Below are 23071 nucleotides of genomic sequence, written 5' to 3' on the forward strand. Positions count from 1 at the left end.
TTTCCAGATGGTTTTGACAAGTATCTGTATTTCACCTCCTCTCCCTCTCTTCCTCCTCTGACTCTTCTTCCTCTGATAGATAAGGATGGTTACTGTTTCTCTAACTAACTACACCCTCTCTTCCTCTGATAGATAAGGATGGTTACTGTTTCTCTAACTAACTATACCCTCTCTTCCTCTGATAGATAAGGATGGTTACTGTTTCTCTAACTAACTACACCCTCTCTTCCTCTGATAGATAAGGATGGTTACTGGGTTTCTCTAACTAACTATACCCTCTCTTCCTCTGATCGATAAGGATGGTTACTGTGTTTCTCTAACTAACTATACCCTCTCTTCCTCTGATAGATAAGGATGGTTACTGGGTTTCTCTAACTAACTATACCCTCTCTTCCTCTGATCGATAAGGATGGTTACTGTGTTTCTCTAACTAACTATACCCTCTCTTCCTCTGATAGATAAGGATGGTTACTGGGTTTCTCTAACTAACTATACCCTCTCTTCCTCTGATAGATAAGGATGGTTACTGTTTCTCTAACTAACTATACCCTCTCTTCCTCTGATAGATAAGGATGGTTACTGGGTTTCTCTAACTAACTATACCCTCTCTTCCTCTGATAGGTAAGGATGGTTACTGGGTTTCTCTAACTAACTACACCCTCTCTTCCTCTGATAGATAAGGATGGTTACTGGGTTTCTCTAACTAACTATACCCTCTCTTCCTCTGATAGATAAGGATGGTTACTGGGTTTCTCTAACTAACTACACCCTCTCTTCCTCTGATAAGGATGGTTACTGTTTCTCTAACTAACTATACCCTCTCTTCCTCTGATCGATAAGGATGGTTACTGTGTTTCTCTAACTAACTATACCCTCTCTTCCTCTGATAGATAAGGATGGTTACTGGGTTTCTCTAACTAACTATACCCTCTCTTCCTCTGATCGATAAGGATGGTTACTGTGTTTCTCTAACTAACTATACCCTCTCTTCCTCTGATAGATAAGGATGGTTACTGGGTTTCTCTAACTAACTATACCCTCTCTTCCTCTGATAGATAAGGATGGTTACTGTTTCTCTAACTAACTATACCCTCTCTTCCTCTGATAGATAAGGATGGTTACTGGGTTTCTCTAACTAACTATACCCTCTCTTCCTCTGATAGGTAAGGATGGTTACTGGGTTTCTCTAACTAACTACACCCTCTCTTCCTCTGATAGATAAGGATGGTTACTGGGTTTCTCTAACTAACTATACCCTCTCTTCCTCTGATAGATAAGGATGGTTACTGGGTTTCTCTAACTAACTACACCCTCTCTTCCTCTGATAAGGATGGTTACTGTTTCTCTAACTAACTATACCCTCTCTTCCTCTGATAGATAAGGATGGTTACTGGGTTTCTCTAACTAACTATACCCTCTCTTCCTCTGATAAGGATGGTTACTGTTTCTCTAACTAACTATACCCTCTCTTCCTCTGATAGATAAGGATGGTTACTGTTTCTCTAACTAACTATACCCTCTCTTCCTCTGATAAGGATGGTTACTGTTTCTCTAACTAACTATACCCTCTCTTCCTCTGATAGATAAGGATGGTTACTGGGTTTCTCTAACTAACTATACCCTCTCTTCCTCTGATAGATAAGGATGGTTACTGGGTTTCTCTAACTAACTATACCCTCTCTTCCTCTGATAAGGATGGTTACTGTTTCTCTAACTAACTATACCCTCTCTTCCTCTGATAGATAATGATGGTTACTGTTTCTCTAACTAACTACACCCTCTCTTCCTCTGATAAGGATGGTTACTGTTTCTCTAACTAACTATACCCTCTCTTCCTCTGATAGATAAGGATGGTTACTGTGTTTCTCTAACTAACTACACCCTCTCTTCCTCTGATAAGGATGGTTACTGTGTTTCTCTAACTAACTATACCCTCTCTTCCTCTGATAGATAAGGATGGTTACTGTGTTTCTCTAACTAACTACACCTCTCTTCCTCTGATAGATAAGGATGGTTACTGGGTTTCTCTAACTAACTATACCCTCTCTTCCTCTGATAGATAAGGATGGTTACTGTTTCTCTAACTAACTATACCCTCTCTTCCTCTGATAGATAAGGATGGTTACTGTTTCTCTAACTAACTATACCCTCTCTTCCTCTGATAAGGATGGTTACTGTTTCTCTAACTAACTATACCCTCTCTTCCTCTGATAGATAAGGATGGTTACTGTGTTTCTCTAACTAACTATACCCTCTCTTCCTCTGATAAGGATGGTTACTGTGTTTCTCTAACTAACTATACCCTCTCTTCCTCTGATAGATAAGGATGGTTACTGTGTTTCTCTAACTAACTATACCCTCTCTTCCTCTGATAAGGATGGTTACTGGGTTTCTCTAACTAACTATACCCTCTCTTCCTCTGATAGATAAGGATGGTTACTGTGTTTCTCTAACTAACTATACCCTCTCTTCCTCTGATAGATAAGGATGGTTACTGTGTTTCTCTAACTAACTATACCCTCTCTTCCTCTGATAAGGATGGTTACTGTGTTTCTCTAACTAACTACACCCTCTCTTCCTCTGATAGATAAGGATGGTTACTGGGTTTCTCTAACTAACTATACCCTCTCTTCCTCTGATAGATAAGGATGGTTACTGGGTTTCTCTAACTAACTACACCCTCTCTTCCTCTGATAGATAAGGATGGTTACTGTTTCTCTAACTAACTATACCCTCTCTTCCTCTGATAGATAAGGATGGTTACTGTTTCTCTAACTAACTATACCCTCTCTTCCTCTGATAGATAAGGATGGTTACTGTTTCTCTAACTAACTATACCCTCTCTTCCTCTGATAGATAAGGATGGTTACTGTGTTTCTCTAACTAACTATACCCTCTCCTCCTCTGATAGATAAGGATGGTTACTGGGTTTCTCTAACTAACTATACCCTCTCTTCCTCTGATAGATAAGGATGGTTACTGTTTCTCTAACTAACTATACCCTCTCTTCCTCTGATAGATAAGGATGGTTACTGTTTCTCTAACTAACTATACCCTCTCTTCCTCTGATAGATAAGGATGGTTACTGTGTTTCTCTAACTAACTATACCCTCTCTTCCTCTGATAGATAAGGATGGTTACTGTTTCTCTAACTAACTATACCCTCTCTTCCTCTGATGGATAAGGATGGTTACTGGGTTTCTCTAACTAACTATACCCTCTCTTCCTCTGATAGATAAGGATGGTTACTGTTTCTCTAACTAACTATACCCTCTCTTCCTCTGATAGATAAGGATGGTTACTGTTTCTCTAACTAACTATACCCTCTCTTCCTCTGATAGATAAGGATGGTTACTGTGTTTCTCTAACTAACTATACCCTCTCTTCCTCTGATAGATAAGGATGGTTACTGTTTCTCTAACTAACTATACCCTCTCTTCCTCTGATAGATAAGGATGGTTACTGTTTCTCTAACTAACTACACCCTCTCTTCCTCTGATAGATAAGGATGGTTACTGGGTTTCTCTAACTAACTATACCCTCTCTTCCTCTGATCGATAAGGATGGTTACTGTGTTTCTCTAACTAACTATACCCTCTCTTCCTCTGATAGATAAGGATGGTTACTGGGTTTCTCTAACTAACTATACCCTCTCTTCCTCTGATCGATAAGGATGGTTACTGTGTTTCTCTAACTAACTATACCCTCTCTTCCTCTGATAGATAAGGATGGTTACTGGGTTTCTCTAACTAACTATACCCTCTCTTCCTCTGATAGATAAGGATGGTTACTGTTTCTCTAACTAACTATACCCTCTCTTCCTCTGATAAGGATGGTTACTGGGTTTCTCTAACTAACTATACCCTCTCTTCCTCTGATAGATAAGGATGGTTACTGGGTTTCTCTAACTAACTATACCCTCTCTTCCTCTGATAAGGATGGTTACTGTTTCTCTAACTAACTATACCCTCTCTTCCTCTGATAGATAATGATGGTTACTGTTTCTCTAACTAACTACACCCTCTCTTCCTCTGATAAGGATGGTTACTGTTTCTCTAACTAACTATACCCTCTCTTCCTCTGATAGATAAGGATGGTTACTGTGTTTCTCTAACTAACTACACCCTCTCTTCCTCTGATAAGGATGGTTACTGTGTTTCTCTAACTAACTATACCCTCTCTTCCTCTGATAGATAAGGATGGTTACTGTGTTTCTCTAACTAACTACACCCTCTCTTCCTCTGATAGATAAGGATGGTTACTGGGTTTCTCTAACTAACTATACCCTCTCTTCCTCTGATAGATAAGGATGGTTACTGGGTTTCTCTAACTAACTATACCCTCTCTTCCTCTGATAGATAAGGATGGTTACTGTTTCTCTAACTAACTATACCCTCTCTTCCTCTGATAGATAAGGATGGTTACTGTTTCTCTAACTAACTATACCCTCTCTTCCTCTGATAAGGATGGTTACTGTTTCTCTAACTAACTATACCCTCTCTTCCTCTGATAGATAAGGATGGTTACTGTGTTTCTCTAACTAACTATACCCTCTCTTCCTCTGATAAGGATGGTTACTGTGTTTCTCTAACTAACTATACCCTCTCTTCCTCTGATAGATAAGGATGGTTACTGTGTTTCTCTAACTAACTATACCCTCTCTTCCTCTGATAAGGATGGTTACTGGGTTTCTCTAACTAACTATACCCTCTCTTCCTCTGATAGATAAGGATGGTTACTGTGTTTCTCTAACTAACTATACCCTCTCTTCCTCTGATAAGGATGGTTACTGTGTTTCTCTAACTAACTACACCCTCTCTTCCTCTGATAGATAAGGATGGTTACTGGGTTTCTCTAACTAACTATACCCTCTCTTCCTCTGATAGATAAGGATGGTTACTGGGTTTCTCTAACTAACTACACCCTCTCTTCCTCTGATAGATAAGGATGGTTACTGTTTCTCTAACTAACTATACCCTCTCTTCCTCTGATAGATAAGGATGGTTACTGTTTCTCTAACTAACTATACCCTCTCTTCCTCTGATAGATAAGGATGGTTACTGTTTCTCTAACTAACTATACCCTCTCTTCCTCTGATAGATAAGGATGGTTACTGTGTTTCTCTAACTAACTATACCCTCTCTTCCTCTGATAGATAAGGATGGTTACTGTTTCTCTAACTAACTATACCCTCTCTTCCTCTGATAGATAAGGATGGTTACTGTTTCTCTAACTAACTATACCCTCTCTTCCTCTGATAGATAAGGATGGTTACTGTGTTTCTCTAACTAACTATACCCTCTCTTCCTCTGATAGATAAGGATGGTTACTGTTTCTCTAACTAACTATACCCTCTCTTCCTCTGATAGATAAGGATGGTTACTGGGTTTCTCTAACTAACTATACCCTCTCTTCCTCTGATCGATAAGGATGGTTACTGTGTTTCTCTAACTAACTATACCCTCTCTTCCTCTGATAGATAAGGATGGTTACTGGGTTTCTCTAACTAACTATACCCTCTCTTCCTCTGATCGATAAGGATGGTTACTGTGTTTCTCTAACTAACTATACCCTCTCTTCCTCTGATAGATAAGGATGGTTACTGGGTTTCTCTAACTAACTATACCCTCTCTTCCTCTGATAGATAAGGATGGTTACTGTTTCTCTAACTAACTATACCCTCTCTTCCTCTGATAAGGATGGTTACTGGGTTTCTCTAACTAACTATACCCTCTCTTCCTCTGATAGGTAAGGATGGTTACTGGGTTTCTCTAACTAACTACACCCTCTCTTCCTCTGATAGATAAGGATGGTTACTGGGTTTCTCTAACTAACTATACCCTCTCTTCCTCTGATAGATAAGGATGGTTACTGGGTTTCTCTAACTAACTACACCCTCTCTTCCTCTGATAAGGATGGTTACTGTTTCTCTAACTAACTATACCCTCTCTTCCTCTGATCGATAAGGATGGTTACTGTGTTTCTCTAACTAACTATACCCTCTCTTCCTCTGATAGATAAGGATGGTTACTGGGTTTCTCTAACTAACTATACCCTCTCTTCCTCTGATCGATAAGGATGGTTACTGTGTTTCTCTAACTAACTATACCCTCTCTTCCTCTGATAGATAAGGATGGTTACTGGGTTTCTCTAACTAACTATACCCTCTCTTCCTCTGATAGATAAGGATGGTTACTGTTTCTCTAACTAACTATACCCTCTCTTCCTCTGATAGATAAGGATGGTTACTGGGTTTCTCTAACTAACTATACCCTCTCTTCCTCTGATAGGTAAGGATGGTTACTGGGTTTCTCTAACTAACTACACCCTCTCTTCCTCTGATAGATAAGGATGGTTACTGGGTTTCTCTAACTAACTATACCCTCTCTTCCTCTGATAGATAAGGATGGTTACTGGGTTTCTCTAACTAACTACACCCTCTCTTCCTCTGATAAGGATGGTTACTGTTTCTCTAACTAACTATACCCTCTCTTCCTCTGATAGATAAGGATGGTTACTGTTTCTCTAACTAACTATACCCTCTCTTCCTCTGATAGATAAGGATGGTTACTGGGTTTCTCTAACTAACTATACCCTCTCTTCCTCTGATAAGGATGGTTACTGTTTCTCTAACTAACTATACCCTCTCTTCCTCTGATAGATAAGGATGGTTACTGTTTCTCTAACTAACTATACCCTCTCTTCCTCTGATAAGGATGGTTACTGTTTCTCTAACTAACTATACCCTCTCTTCCTCTGATAGATAAGGATGGTTACTGGGTTTCTCTAACTAACTATACCCTCTCTTCCTCTGATAGATAAGGATGGTTACTGGGTTTCTCTAACTAACTATACCCTCTCTTCCTCTGATAAGGATGGTTACTGTTTCTCTAACTAACTATACCCTCTCTTCCTCTGATAGATAATGATGGTTACTGTTTCTCTAACTAACTACACCCTCTCTTCCTCTGATAAGGATGGTTACTGTTTCTCTAACTAACTATACCCTCTCTTCCTCTGATAGATAAGGATGGTTACTGTGTTTCTCTAACTAACTACACCCTCTCTTCCTCTGATAAGGATGGTTACTGTGTTTCTCTAACTAACTATACCCTCTCTTCCTCTGATAGATAAGGATGGTTACTGTGTTTCTCTAACTAACTACACCCTCTCTTCCTCTGATAGATAAGGATGGTTACTGGGTTTCTCTAACTAACTATACCCTCTCTTCCTCTGATAGATAAGGATGGTTACTGGGTTTCTCTAACTAACTATACCCTCTCTTCCTCTGATAGATAAGGATGGTTACTGTTTCTCTAACTAACTATACCCTCTCTTCCTCTGATAGATAAGGATGGTTACTGTTTCTCTAACTAACTATACCCTCTCTTCCTCTGATAAGGATGGTTACTGTTTCTCTAACTAACTATACCCTCTCTTCCTCTGATAGATAAGGATGGTTACTGTGTTTCTCTAACTAACTATACCCTCTCTTCCTCTGATAAGGATGGTTACTGTGTTTCTCTAACTAACTATACCCTCTCTTCCTCTGATAGATAAGGATGGTTACTGTGTTTCTCTAACTAACTATACCCTCTCTTCCTCTGATAAGGATGGTTACTGGGTTTCTCTAACTAACTATACCCTCTCTTCCTCTGATAGATAAGGATGGTTACTGTGTTTCTCTAACTAACTATACCCTCTCTTCCTCTGATAGATAAGGATGGTTACTGTGTTTCTCTAACTAACTATACCCTCTCTTCCTCTGATAAGGATGGTTACTGTGTTTCTCTAACTAACTACACCCTCTCTTCCTCTGATAGATAAGGATGGTTACTGGGTTTCTCTAACTAACTATACCCTCTCTTCCTCTGATAGATAAGGATGGTTACTGGGTTTCTCTAACTAACTACACCCTCTCTTCCTCTGATAGATAAGGATGGTTACTGTTTCTCTAACTAACTATACCCTCTCTTCCTCTGATAGATAAGGATGGTTACTGTTTCTCTAACTAACTATACCCTCTCTTCCTCTGATAGATAAGGATGGTTACTGTTTCTCTAACTAACTATACCCTCTCTTCCTCTGATAGATAAGGATGGTTACTGTGTTTCTCTAACTAACTATACCCTCTCCTCCTCTGATAGATAAGGATGGTTACTGGGTTTCTCTAACTAACTATACCCTCTCTTCCTCTGATAGATAAGGATGGTTACTGTTTCTCTAACTAACTATACCCTCTCTTCCTCTGATAGATAAGGATGGTTACTGTTTCTCTAACTAACTATACCCTCTCTTCCTCTGATAGATAAGGATGGTTACTGTGTTTCTCTAACTAACTATACCCTCTCTTCCTCTGATAGATAAGGATGGTTACTGTTTCTCTAACTAACTATACCCTCTCTTCCTCTGATGGATAAGGATGGTTACTGGGTTTCTCTAACTAACTATACCCTCTCTTCCTCTGATAGATAAGGATGGTTACTGTTTCTCTAACTAACTATACCCTCTCTTCCTCTGATAGATAAGGATGGTTACTGTTTCTCTAACTAACTATACCCTCTCTTCCTCTGATAGATAAGGATGGTTACTGTGTTTCTCTAACTAACTATACCCTCTCTTCCTCTGATAGATAAGGATGGTTACTGTTTCTCTAACTAACTATACCCTCTCTTCCTCTGATAAGGATGGTTACTGTTTCTCTAACTAACTACACCCTCTCTTCCTCTGATAGATAAGGATGGTTACTGGGTTTCTCTAACTAACTATACCCTCTCTTCCTCTGATAAGGATGGTTACTGGGTTTCTCTAACTAACTATACCCTCTCTTCCTCTGATAGATAAGGATGGTTACTGGGTTTCTCTAACTAACTATACCCTCTCTTCCTCTGATAGATAAGGATGGTTACTGTTTCTCTAACTAACTATACCCTCTCTTCCTCTGATAGATAAGGATGGTTACTGGGTTTCTCTAACTAACTATACCCTCTCTTCCTCTGATAAGGATGGTTACTGTTTCTCTAACTAACTACACCCTCTCTTCCTCTGATAGATAAGGATGGTTACTGTTTCTCTAACTAACTATACCCTCTCTTCCTCTGATAAGGATGGTTACTGTTTCTCTAACTAACTACACCCTCTCTTCCTCTGATAGATAAGGATGGTTACTGGGTTTCTCTAACTAACTATACCCTCTCTTCCTCTGATAAGGATGGTTACTGTTTCTCTAACTAACTATACCCTCTCTTCCTCTGATAGATAAGGATGGTTACTGTTTCTCTAACTAACTATACCCTCTCTTCCTCTGATAAGGATGGTTACTGTTTCTCTAACTAACTACACCCTCTCTTCCTCTGATAGATAAGGATGGTTACTGTTTCTCTAACTAACTATACCCTCTCTTCCTCTGATAGATAAGGATGGTTACTGGGTTTCTCTAACTAACTATACCCTCTCTTCCTCTGATAGATAAGGATGGTTACTGTTTCTCTAACTAACTACACCCTCTCTTCCTCTGATAGATAAGGATGGTTACTGGGTTTCTCTAACTAACTATACCCTCTCTTCCTCTGATAGATAAGGATGGTTACTGTTTCTCTAACTAACTATACCCTCTCTTCCTCTGATAGATAAGGATGGTTACTGGGTTTCTCTAACTAACTATACCCTCTCTTCCTCTGATAGATAAGGATGGTTACTGTTTCTCTAACTAACTACACCCTCTCTTCCTCTGATAGATAAGGATGGTTACTGTTTCTCTAACTAACTATACCCTCTCTTCCTCTGATAGATAAGGATGGTTACTGGGTTTCTCTAACTAACTATACCCTCTCCTCCTCTGATAGATAAGGATGGTTACTGTTTCTCTAACTAACTATACCCTCTCTTCCTCTGATAGATAAGGATGGTTACTGTTTCTCTAACTAACTATACCCTCTCTTCCTCTGATAGATAAGGATGGTTACTGGGTTTCTCTAACTAACTATACCCTCTCTTCCTCTGATAGATAAGGATGGTTACTGTTTCTCTAACTAACTACACCCTCTCTTCCTCTGATAAGGATGGTTACTGTGTTTCTCTAACTAACTATACCCTCTCTTCCTCTGATAAGGATGGTTACTGTTTCTCTAACTAACTATACCCTCTCTTCCTCTGATAAGGATGGTTACTGTTTCTCTAACTAACTACACCCTCTCTTCCTCTGATAGATAATGATGGTTACTGTTTCTCTAACTAACTACACCCTCTCTTCCTCTGATAGATAAGGATGGTTACTGTTTCTCTAACTAACTACACCCTCTCTTCCTCTGATAAGGATGGTTACTGTGTTTCTCTAACTAACTATACCCTCTCTTCCTCTGATAAGGATGGTTACTGTGTTTCTCTAACTAACTATACCCTCTCTTCCTCTGATAGATAAGGATGGTTACTGGGTTTCTCTAACTAACTATACCCTCTCTTCCTCTGATAGATAAGGATGGTTACTGTTTCTCTAACTAACTACACCCTCTCTTCCTCTGATAAGGATGGTTACTGTGTTTCTCTAACTAACTATACCCTCTCTTCCTCTGATAGATAAGGATGGTTACTGTTTCTCTAACTAACTATACCCTCTCTTCCTCTGATAAGGATGGTTACTGTTTCTCTAACTAACTATACCCTCTCTTCCTCTGATAGATAAGGATGGTTACTGGGTTTCTCTAACTAACTATACCCTCTCTTCCTCTGATAGATAAGGATGGTTACTGGGTTTCTCTAACTAACTACACCCTCTCTCTTACAGATTGAGATCCTAACATACTGCCAGTTGACGTGTAGACAGAGGCTGCTCTACAGAGCTCTGAGGAACAAGATCTCCATCGAGGATCTTCTCCAGTCGTCTATGGGCTCATCGCAGCAGGCTCACAGTACTACCTCATCCCTTATGAACCTAGTCATGCAGTTCAGAAAGGTACCAATCATCTTCTTAGTACCAGGCTATATCACAACATGTGTTCCATACAGCATGTTTAATACCAGGCTATATCACAACATATGTTCCATACAGCAGGTTTAGTACCAGGCTATATCACAACATATGTTCGATACAGCAGGTTTAGTACCAGGCTATATCACAACATATGTTCCATACAGCAGGTTTAGTACCAGGCTATATCACAACATATATTCCATACAGCAGGTTTAGTACCAGTCTATATCACAACATATGTTCAATACAGCATGTTTAATACCAGGCTATATCACAACATGTTTAATACCAGGCTATATCACAACATATCTTCCATACAGCAGGTTTAGTACCAGGCTATATCACAACATGTGTTCCATACAGCATGTTTAATACCAGGCTATATTACAACATGTTTAATACCAGGCTATATCACAACATGTTTAATACCAGGCTATATCACAACATATGTTCCATACAGCAGGTTTAGTACCAGGCTATATCACAACATATGTTCCATACAGCAGGTTTAATACCAGGCTATATCACAACATATGTTCCATACAGCAGGTTTAGTACCAGGCTATATCACAACATGTTTAATACCAGGCTATATCACAACATATTTTCCATACAGCTGGTTTAGTACCAGGCTATATCACAACATGTTTAATACTATACTATAATGTTTAGTACTATAATTATAGACTGGTATCATCACAGTCCTAGTTAGTACTATAATTATAGACTGGTATCATCACAGTCCTAGTTAGTACTATAATTATAGACTGGTATCATCACAGCCCTAGTTAGTACTATAATTATAGACTGGTATCATCAAAGCCCTAGTTAGTACTATAATTATAGACTGGTATGTATCTAGTATTATAGACTGGGTGGTTCTAGCCCTGAATGCTGATTGGCTGACAGTAATGATGTATCTAGTATTATAGACTGGTTGGTTCTAGTCCTGAATGCTGATTGGCTGACAGTAATGATGTATCTAGTATTATAGACTGGGTGGTTCTATTCCTGAATGCTGATTGGCTGACAGTACTATAACAGTAATGATGTATCTAGTATTATAGACTGGGTGGTTCTAGCCCTGAATGCTGATTGGCTGACAGTAATGATGTATCTAGTATTATAGACTGGTTGGTTCTAGTCCTGAATGCTGATTGGCTGACAGTAATGATGTATCTAGTATTATAGACTGGGTGGTTCTATTCCTGAATGCTGATTGGCTGACAGTACTATAACAGTAATGATGTATCTAGTATTATAGACTGGGTGGTTCTAGCCCTGAATGCTGATTGGCTGACAGTAATTATGTATCTAGTATTATAGACTGGGTGGTTCTATTCCTGAATGCTGATTGGCTGACAATACTATAACTGTGATGATGTAGCCTGTAGTTTAATATTATTTTGATATTATACATCCTTTGGCCTCCCGAGTGGTGCAGCGGTCTTAGGCACTGTATCACAGTGCTTGAGGCGTCACTACAGACACCCTGGTTCGAATCCAGGCTGTATCACAACCCGGACGTGATTGGGAGTCCCATAGGGCGGCTGCACAGTTGGTCCAGTGTTGGCCGGGTTCGGCCGGGGGAAGAGACCGTCATTGTAAATAAGAATGTTAGATCAAGGTTAAATTTTAACAAAAAAAAACTGTGTTTTTAAATCTTATCCATGACATCCCCAGTACTGCTGGTTTTCTGTTCAACCTGGTCATGAACCTGGTGTCCCAGGTCAACCTGGTCATGAACCTGGTGTCCCAGGTCAACATGGTCATGAACCTGGTGTCCCAGGTCAACATGGTCATGAACCTGGTGTCCCAGGTCAACCTGGTCATGAACCTGGTGTCCCAGGTCAACCTGGTCATGAACCTGGTGTCCCAGGTCAACCTGGTCATGAACCTGGTGTCCCAGGTCAACCTGGTCATGAACCTGGTGTCCCAGGTCTAAATGGTCATGAACCTGGTGTCCCAGGTCAACATGGTCATGAACCTGGTCATGAACCTGGTGTCCCAGGTCTAAATGGAGAGGAAGCAGTGGGAAGATTTTGTCATTTGAGGGCCCTAATAAGGACAAGTGTTGTTATCTGAAGCCTGGTTCCTCTGGAGGTTTCTTCCTGCTCTAGGTGGTTCAGTATGAGTAGTGTGTTTTCTACTTCCTGTAGGTCTGTAACCACCCGGACCTGTTTGAGCGCCAGGAGACTCGTTCTCCCTTCCACATGTCGCTGAGACCCTACGTCATGTCCAAGTTCCTCTACCGCCACGGACTCACACACACCACCACACACACACACAGCAGGAACAAGTGAGTAACATTAGTAAAATCAGTGCTTTGTCCAATGGGACGGTAATGGCTGGTGGTGTTGAATTGTTATATTATGATGTAGAAGACAATGAGAGCATTTGAGGAGTTTATTTGTTGTTCTCGGGACAACCATGTTCATAGAAGGATTCTCTCTGCCTCTCTCTCTGTCTCTCTTTGCCTCTCTCTGCCTCTCTCTCTCTGCCTCTCTCTGCCTCTCTCTCTCTGCCTCTCTCTGCCTCTCTCTCTCTGCCTGTCTCTCTCTGCCTCTCTCTCTGCCTCTCTCTCTGCCTCTCTCTCTGCCTCTCTCTCTGCCTCGCTCTCTCTCTTCCTGTCTCTCTCTGCCTGTCTCTCTCTGCCTCTCTCTCTCTGCCTGCCTCTCTCTGCCTCTCTCTCTCTCTGCCTCTCTCTCTCTCTCTGCCTCTCTCTCTCTCTCTCTGCCTCTCTCTCTCTGCCTCTCTCTCTCTCTGCCTATCTCTCTCCCTGTGTCTCTCTGTCTGTCTCTCTGTCTGTCTCTCTGTCTGTCTCTCTGTCTGTCTCTCTGTCTGTCTCTCTGTCTGTGTGTCTCCCCCTCTCTGTGTGTCTCCCCTCTCTGTGTGTCTCCCCTCTCTGTGTGTCTCCCCTTCTCTTTGTGTCTCCCCTTCTCTGTGTGTCTCCCCTTCTCTGTGTGTCTCCCCTTCTCTGTGTGTCTCCCCTCTCTCTGTGTGTCTCCCCCTCTCTCTGTGTGTCTCCCTCTTTCTCCTCTCTCAGGGTGCTCCAGGTTCTACTGTCTCCCTTCTCTCCTGATCATATTCACCAGTCCCTCTTCCACAGGAAAGGTAAGTGACTTCCCTCTTCATTCTTTCACATCAGTATAGATGAAGGAAACGGGAATAAGCTTCTTAGACTTTATTGTTTAGAGCCCTCTGCCTCCTCGTCCGTCTAAAAACCACTGTTTATCCTCCTCAAGGTGATCAGGAAGGAAGTTGTTTCTCCTTCCTGCGTTTCATCGACGTTTCGCCGGCAGAGATGTTTAACGTCATGCTGCAGGGCACTCTGGTCAGGTAGGTGTCCATGGGACACGAGCGCTTGACAACGCAGTTTGTCAACAGGGTCTGTGGATGTTGAAAAATGTCCCCCACAAACGTCAACCGTTCTGGAATGAACTATGAAGCTAATTGCCATCTACATTATGTTTTGTTTTTGAAGTTGTTTTAATCACTCTCCTCTCTCTCTCCTGTTCCAGGTGGTTAGCTCTGTTTCTCTCCCTGAAGGCAGCGTACCGGCTCTACCAGAGACGCATGTGGGGCCTGGAAGAGGAGGAGGGTGGAGGGAGGATAGGAGGAGGAGGAGGAGGAGGAGAGGAGGAAGGGAGCGGGAGGCCCAGGAGTCAGTGTCTCTCTCGGAGGGGTCTGATCCTCTGGCTGGACCGACCTACTGCTTTCCCCAACACACACACAAGCACAGTGTTACAGGTGAGACATACACACACCTCAAGTCTTTCCTCTGCCTCTACTTTGTGCCAGTCAGCCTCCCCTCTTTCCTCTCTCTCTGCCTCTACTTTGTGCCAGACAGCCTCCCCTCTTTCCTCTCTCTCTGCCTCTACTTTGTGCCAGACAGCCTCCCCTCTTTCCTCTCTCTCTGCCTCTACTTTGTGCCAGACAGCCTCCCCTCTTTCCTCTCTCTCTGCCTCTACTTTGTGCCAGACAGCCTCCCCTCTTTCCTCTCTCTCTGCCTCTACTTTGTGCCAGACAGCCTCCCCTCTTTCCTCTCTCTCTGCCTCTACTTTGTGCCAGACAGCCTCCACTCTTTCCTCTCTCTTTGCCTCTACTTTGTGCCAGTCAGCCTCCACTCTTTCCTCTCTCTCTGCCTCTCTACTTTCTACCAGTCAGCCTCCACTCTTTCCTCTCTCTCTGCCTCTACTTTGTGCCAGACAGCCTCTACTCTTTCCTCCCTCTACCTCTCTACTTTCTACCAGTCAGCCTCCACTCTTTCCTCTCTCTGCCTCTCTACTTTGTGCCAGACAGCCTCCCCTCTTTCCTCTCTCTCTGCCTCTACTTTGTGCCAGACAGCCTCCACTCTTTCCTCTCTCTCTGCCTCTACTTTGTGCCAGACAGCCTCCACTCTTTCCTCTCTCTACCCCTCTACTTTCTACCAGTCAGCCTCCACTCTTTCCTCTCTCTCTGCCTCTCTACTTTCTACCAGTCAGCCTCCACTCTTTCCTCTCTCTCTGCCTCTACTTTGTGCCAGACAGCCTCTACTCTTTCCTCCCTCTACCTCTCTACTTTCTACCAGTCAGCCTCCACTCTTTCCTCTCTCTGCCTCTACTTTGTGCCAGACAGCCTCCATTCTTTCCTCTCTCTGCCTCTCTACTTTGTGCCAGACAGCCTCCCCTCTTTCCTCTCTCTCTGCCTCTACTTTGTGCCAGACAGCCTCCACTCTTTCCTCTCTCTCTGCCTCTACTTTGTGCCAGACAGCCTCTACTCTTACCTCTCTCTGCCTCTACTTTGTGCCAGACAGCCTCCACTCTTTCCTCTCTCTGCCTCTACTTTGTGCCAGACAGCCTCCACTCTTTCCTCTCTCTGCCTCTACTTTGTGCCAGTCAGCCTCCACTCTTTCCTCTCTCTGTCTCTCTACTTTGTGCCAGACAGCCTCCACTCTTTCCTCTCTCTCTGCCTCTCTACTTTGTGCCAGACAGCCTCCACTCTTTCTCCCCTCTCCCCTAACAACCTCAGTCTCATCCTACCATCCCCTGGTCTCCCCTAACAACCTCAGTCTCATCCTACCATCCCCAGGTCTCCCCTAACAACCTCAGTCTCATCCTACCTACCCCAGGTCTCCCCTAACAACCTCAGTCTCATCCTACCATCCCCAGGTCTCCCCTAACAACCTCAGTCTCATCCTACCTACCCCAGGTCTCCCCTAACAACCTCAGTCTCATGCTACCATCCCCAGGTCTCCCCTAACAACCTCAGTCTCATCCTACCATCCCCAGGTCTCCCTAACAACCTCAGTCTCATCCTACCATCCCCTGGTCTCCCCTAACAACCTCAGTCTCATCCTACCATCCCCAGGTCTCCCCTAACAACCTCAGTCTCATCCTACCTACCCCAGGTCTCCCCTAACAACCTCAGTCTCATCCTACCAACCCCTGGTCTCCCCTAACAACCTCAGTCTCATCCTACCATCCCCAGGTCTCCCCTAACAACCTCAGTCTCATCCTACCATCCCCTGGTCTCCCCTAACAACCTCAGTCTCATCCTACCATCCCCAGGTCTCCCCTAACAACCTCAGTCTCATCCTACCTACCCCAGGTCTCCCTAACAACCTCAGTCTCATCCTACCAACCCCTGGTCTCCCCTAACAACCTCAGTCTCATCCTACCATCCCCAGGTCTCCCCTAACAACCTCAGTCTCATCCTACCATCCCCAGGTCTCCCCTAACAACCTCAGTCTCATCCTACCTACCCCAGGTCTCCCCTAACAACCTCAGTCTCATCCTACCTACCCCAGGTCTCCCCTAACAACCTCAGTCTCATCCTACCAACCCCTGGTCTCCCCTAACAACCTCAGTCTCATCCTACCTACCCCAGGTCTCCCCTAACAACCTCAGTCTCATCCTACCATCCCCTGGTCTCCCCTAACAACCTCAGTCTCATCCTACCATCCCCAGGTCTCCCCTAACAACCTCAGTCTCATCCTACCATCCCCAGGTCTCCCCTAACAACCTCAGTCTCATCCTACCATCCCCAGGTCTCCCCTAACAACCTCAGTCTCATCCTACCATCCCCAGGTCTCCCCTAACAACCTCAGTCTCATCCTACCATCCCCAGGTCTCCCCTAACAACCTCAGTCTCATCCTACCATCCCCTGGTCTCCCCTAACAACCTCAGTCTCATCCTACCATCCCCAGGTCTCCCCTAACAACCTCAGTCTCATCCTACCATCCCCAGGTCTCCCCTAACAACCTCAGTCTCAGGTCTCCTACCTACCCCAGGTCTCCCCTAACATCCTACCTACCCCAGGTCTCCCCTAACAACCTCAGTCTCATCCTACCATCCCCAGGTCTCCCCTAACAACCTCAGTCTCATCCTACCATCCCCAGGTCTCCCCTAACAACCTCAGTCTCATCCTACCATCCCCAGGTCTCCCCTAACAACCTCAGTCTCATCCTACCATCCCCAGGTCTCCCTAACAACCTCAGTCTCATCCTACCATCCCCAGGTCTCCCTAACAACCTCAGTCTCATCCTACCTACCCCAGGTCTCCCCTAACAACCTCAGTCTCATCCTACCATCCCCTGGTCTCCCCTAACAACCTCAGTCTCATCCTACCATCCCCAGGTCTCCCCTAACAACCTCAGTCTCATCCTACCATCCACAGGTCTCCCCTAACAACCTCAGTCTCATCCTACCATCCCCAGGTCTCCCCTAACAACCTCAGTCTCATCCTACCATCCCCAGGTCTCCCCTAACAACCTCAGTCTCATCCTACCAACCCCTGGTCTCCCCTAACAACCTCAGTCTCATCCTACCATCCCCAGGTCTCCCCTAACAACCTCAGTCTCATCCTACCTACCCCAGGTCTCCCCTAACAACCTCAGTCTCATCCTACCATCCCCTGGTCTCCCCTAACAACCTCAGTCTCATCCTACCATCCCCAGGTCTCCCCTAACAACCTCAGTCTCATCCTACCATCCCCAGGTCTCCCCTAACAACCTCAGCCTCATCCTACCATCCCCAGATCTCCCCTAACAACCTCAGTCTCATCCTACCATCCCCTGGTCTCCCCTAACAACCTCAGTCTCATCCTACCATCCCCAGGTCTCCCCTAACAACCTCAGTCTCATCCTACCATCCCCAGGTCTCCCCTAACAACCTCAGCCTCATCCTACCATCCCCAGATCTCCCCTAACAACCTCAGTCTCATCCTACCATCCCCTGGTCTCCCCTAACAACCTCAGTCTCATCCTACCATCCCCTGGTCTCCCCTAACAACCTCAGTCTCATCCTACCATCCCCAGGTCTCCCCTAACAACCTCAGTCTCATCCTACCATCCCCAGGTCTCCCCTAACAACCTCAGTCTCATCCTACCATCCCCAGGTCTCCCCTAACAACCTCAGTCTCATCCTACCATCCCCAGGTCTCCCCTAACAACCTCAGTCTCATCCTACCATCCCCAGGTCTCCCCTAACAACCTCAGTCTCATCCTACCATCCCCTGGTCTCCCCTAACAACCTCAGTCTCATCCTACCATCCCCAGGTCTCCCCTAACAACCTCAGTCTCATCCTACCATCCCCTGGTCTCCCCTAACAACCTCAGTCTCATCCTACCATCCCCTGGTCTCCCCTAACAACCTCAGTCTCATCCTACCATCCCCAGGTCTCCCCTAACAACCTCAGTCTCATCCTACCATCCCCAGGTCTCCCCTAACAACCTCAGTCTCATCCTACCATCCCCAGGTCTCCCCTAACAACCTCAGTCTCATCCTACCATCCCCAGGTCTCCCCTAACAACCTCAGTCTCATCCTACCATCCCCAGGTCTCCCCTAACAACCTCAGTCTCATCCTACCATCCCCAGGTCTCCCCTAACAACCTCAGTCTCATCCTACCATCCCCAGGTCTCCCCTAACAACCTCAGTCTCATCCTACCATCCCCAGGTCTCCCCTAACAACCTCAGTCTCATCCTACCATCCCCAGGTCTCCCCTAACAACCTCAGTCTCATCCTACCATCCCCTGGTCTCCCCTAACAACCTCAGTCTCATCCTACCATCCCCAGGTCTCCCCTAACAACCTCAGTCTCATCCTACCATCCCCAGGTCTCCCCTAACAACCTCAGTCTCATCCTACCATCCCCAGGTCTCCCCTAACAACCTCAGTCTCATCCTACCATCCCCAGGTCTCCCCTAACAACCTCAGTCTCATCCTACCATCCCCAGGTCTCCCCTAACAACCTCAGTCTCATCCTACCATCCCCAGGTCTCCCCTAACAACCTCAGTCTCATCCTACCATCCCCTGGTCTCCCCTAACAACCTCAGTCTCATCCTACCATCCCCAGGTCTCCCCTAACAACCTCAGTCTCATCCTACCATCCCCAGGTCTCCCCTAACAACCTCAGTCTCATCCTACCATCCCCAGGTCTCCCCTAACAACCTCAGTCTCATCCTACCATCCCCTGGTCTCCCCTAACAACCTCAGTCTCATCCTACCATCCCCTGGTCTCCCCTAACAACCTCAGTCTCATCCTACCATCCCCAGGTCTCCCCTAACAACCTCAGTCTCATCCTACCATCCCCAGGTCTCCCCTAACAACCTCAGTCTCATCCTACCATCCCCAGGTCTCCCCTAACAACCTCAGTCTCATCCTACCATCCCCAGGTCTCCCCTAACAACCTCAGTCTCATCCTACCATCCCCAGGTCTCCCCTAACAACCTCAGTCTCATCCTACCATCCCCAGGTCTCCCCTAACAACCTCAGTCTCATCCTACCATCCCCTGGTCTCCCCTAACAACCTCAGTCTCATCCTACCATCCCCTGGTCTCCCCTAACAACCTCAGTCTCATCCTACCATCCCCAGGTCTCCCCTAACAACCTCAGTCTCATCCTACCATCCCCAGGTCTCCCCTAACAACCTCAGTCTCATCCTACCATCCCCAGGTCTCCCCTAACAACCTCAGTCTCATCCTACCATCCCCAGGTCTCCCCTAACAACCTCAGTCTCATCCTACCATCCCCTGGTCTCCCCTAACAACCTCAGTCTCATCCTACCATCCCCAGGTCTCCCCTAACAACCTCAGTCTCATCCTACCATCCCCAGGTCTCCCCTAACAACCTCAGTCTCATCCTACCATCCCCAGGTCTCCCCTAACAACCTCAGTCTCATCCTACCATCCCCAGGTCTCCCCTAACAACCTCAGTCTCATCCTACCATCCCCAGGTCTCCCCTAACAACCTCAGTCTCATCCTACCATCCCCAGATCTCCCCTAACAACCTCAGTCTCATCCTACCATCCCCAGGTCTCCCCTAACAACCTCAGTCTCATCCTACCATCCCCAGGTCTCCCCTAACAACCTCAGTCTCATCCTACCATCCCCAGATCTCCCCTAACAACCTCAGTCTCATCCTACCATCCCCAGATCTCCCCTAACAACCTCAGTCTCATCCTACCATCCCCAGATCTCCCCTAACAACCTCAGTCTCATCCTACCATCCCCAGGTCTCCCCTAACAACCTCAGTCTCATCCTACCATCCCCAGGTCTCCCCTAACAACCTCAGTCTCATCCTACCATCCCCAGGTCTCCCCTAACAACCTCAGTCTCATCCTACCATCCCCTGGTCTCCCCTAACAACCTCAGTCTCATCCTACCATCCCCAGGTCTCCCCTAACAACCTCAGTCTCATCCTACCATCCCCAGGTCTCCCCTAACAACCTCAGTCTCATCCTACCATCCCCAGGTCTCCCCTAACAACCTCAGTCTCATCCTACCATCCCCAGGTCTCCCCTAACAACCTCAGTCTCATCCTACCATCCCCAGGTCTCCCCTAACAACCTCAGTCTCATCCTACCATCCCCAGGTCTCCCCTAACAACCTCAGTCTCATCCTACCATCCCCAGGTCTCCCCTAACAACCTCAGTCTCATCCTACCATCCCCAGGTCTCCCCTAACAACCTCAGTCTCATCCTACCATCCCCAGGTCTCCCCTAACAACCTCAGTCTCATCCTACCTACCCCAGGTCTCCCCTAACAACCTCAGTCTCATCCTACCATCCCCAGGTCTCCCCTAACAACCTCAGTCTCATCCTACCATCCCCAGGTCTCCCCTAACAACCTCAGTCTCATCCTACCATCCCCTGGTCTCCCTAACAACCTCAGTCTCATCCTACCTACCCCAGGTCTCCCCTAACAACCTCAGTCTCATCCTACCTACCCCAGGTCTCCCCTAACAACCTCAGTCTCATCCTACCATCCCCTGGTCTCCCCTAACAACCTCAGTCTCATCCTACCATCCCCAGGTCTCCCCTAACAACCTCAGTCTCATCCTACCATCCCCAGGTCTCCCCTAACAACCTCAGTCTCATCCTACCATCCCCTGGTCTCCCCTAACAACCTCAGTCTCATCCTACCATCCCCAGGTCTCCCCTAACAACCTCAGTCTCATCCTACCTACCCCAGGTCTCCCCTAACAACCTCAGTCTCATCCTACCATCCCCAGGTCTCCCCTAACAACCTCAGTCTCATCCTACCTACCCCAGGTCTCCCCTAACAACCTCAGTCTCATCCTACCTACCCCAGGTCTCCCCTAACAACCTCAGTCTCATCCTACCATCCCCTGGTCTCCCTAACAACCTCAGTCTCATCCTACCATCCCCAGGTCTCCCCTAACAACCTCAGTCTCATCCTACCATCCCCAGGTCTCCCCTAACAACCTCAGTCTCATCCTACCATCCCCTGGTCTCCCCTAACAACCTCAGTCTCATCCTACCATCCCCAGGTCTCCCCTAACAACCTCAATCTCATCCTACCATCCCCTGGTCTCCCCTAACAACCTCAGTCTCATCCTACCATCCCCAGGCTAATTCAAACAGTATCAGTCAGATATTCTTCATCGTATGTTTCCCCTCTGGAATGGCTTCTCTAAGGAAGACAGAGATCCAGAGGGAGACAGAGATCCACAGCTTCAGACACCCGGAGAACTGTTATTAACAAGGCCTAGCCTTGCCAAATAATGATCCACATCACTGCCTAGCCTTGCCAAATAATGATCCACATCACTGCCTAGCCTTGCCAAATAATGATCCACATCACTGCCTAGCCTTGCCAAATAATGAATCACATCACTGCCTAGTCTTGCCAAATAATGATCCACATCACTGCCTAGCCTTGCCAAATAATGAATCACATCACTGCTAAGCCTTGCCAAATAATGATCCACATCACTGCCTAGACTTGCCAAATAATGATCCACATCACTGCCTAGCCTTGCCAAATAATGATCCACATCACTGCCTAGCCTTGCCAAATAATGATCCACATCACTGCCTAGCCTTGCCAAATAATGAATCACATCACTGCCTAGTCTTGCCAAATAATGATCCACATCACTGCCTAGCCTTGCCAAATAATGATCCACATCACTGCCTAGCCTTGCCAAATAATGATCCACATCACTGCCTAGCCTTGCCAAATAATGATCCACATCACTGCCTAGCCTTGCCAAATAATGATCCACATCACTGCCTAGCCTTGCCAAATAATGATCCACATCACTGCCTAGCCTTGCCAAATAATGATCCACATCACTGCCTAGCCTTGCCTAACTCAGGCACTCAGCCAGCCACGCCCAGAGAGACCCAGACACTCAGCCAGCCACGCCCAGAGAGACTCAGGCACTCAGCCAGCCACGCCCAGAGAGACCCAGACACTCAGCCAGCCACGCCTAGAGAGACCCAGACACTCAGACAGCCACGCCTAGAGAGACAGACACTCAGCCAGCCACGCCTAGAGAGACTCAGACACTCAGCCAGCCACGCCTAGAGAGACCCAGACACTCAGCCAGCCACGCCCAGAGAGACAGACACTCAGCCAGCCACGCCTAGAGAGACCCAGACACTCAGCCAGCCACGCCCAGAGAGACCCAGACACTCAGCCAGCCACGCCCAGAGAGACAGACACTCAGTCAGCCACGCCCAGAGAGACCCAGACACTCAGCCAGCCACGCCCAGAGAGACAGACACTCAGCCAGCCACGCCCAGAGAGACCCAGACACTCAGCCAGCCACGCCCAGAGAGACCCAGACACTCAGCCAGCCACGCCCAGA

At 45.8% G+C, this 23071-nt stretch overlaps 1 protein-coding gene across 2 annotated transcripts in view; it reads left to right on the forward strand.

Moving 5' to 3' along the window:
- Nucleotides 1–23071, forward strand: part of ino80 (INO80 complex ATPase subunit) — a 115500-nt gene that overhangs the window by 33773 nt on the left and 58656 nt on the right. For both annotated transcript variants that reach the window (XM_064991686.1, XM_064991687.1), the window contains exons 20-24: nt 10784–10951; nt 13129–13268; nt 14016–14083; nt 14215–14308; nt 14491–14719. In XM_064991686.1, coding sequence (XP_064847758.1) covers nt 10784–10951; nt 13129–13268; nt 14016–14083; nt 14215–14308; nt 14491–14719 — 699 coding nt within the window. The remainder of the gene's footprint in view (nt 1–10783; nt 10952–13128; nt 13269–14015; nt 14084–14214; nt 14309–14490; nt 14720–23071) is intronic.

The sequence above is a fragment of the Oncorhynchus masou genome, chromosome 16 (genome assembly GCF_036934945.1).
Source record: "Oncorhynchus masou masou isolate Uvic2021 chromosome 16, UVic_Omas_1.1, whole genome shotgun sequence".
In the NCBI taxonomy this organism is placed as follows: domain Eukaryota; kingdom Metazoa; phylum Chordata; class Actinopteri; order Salmoniformes; family Salmonidae; genus Oncorhynchus; species Oncorhynchus masou.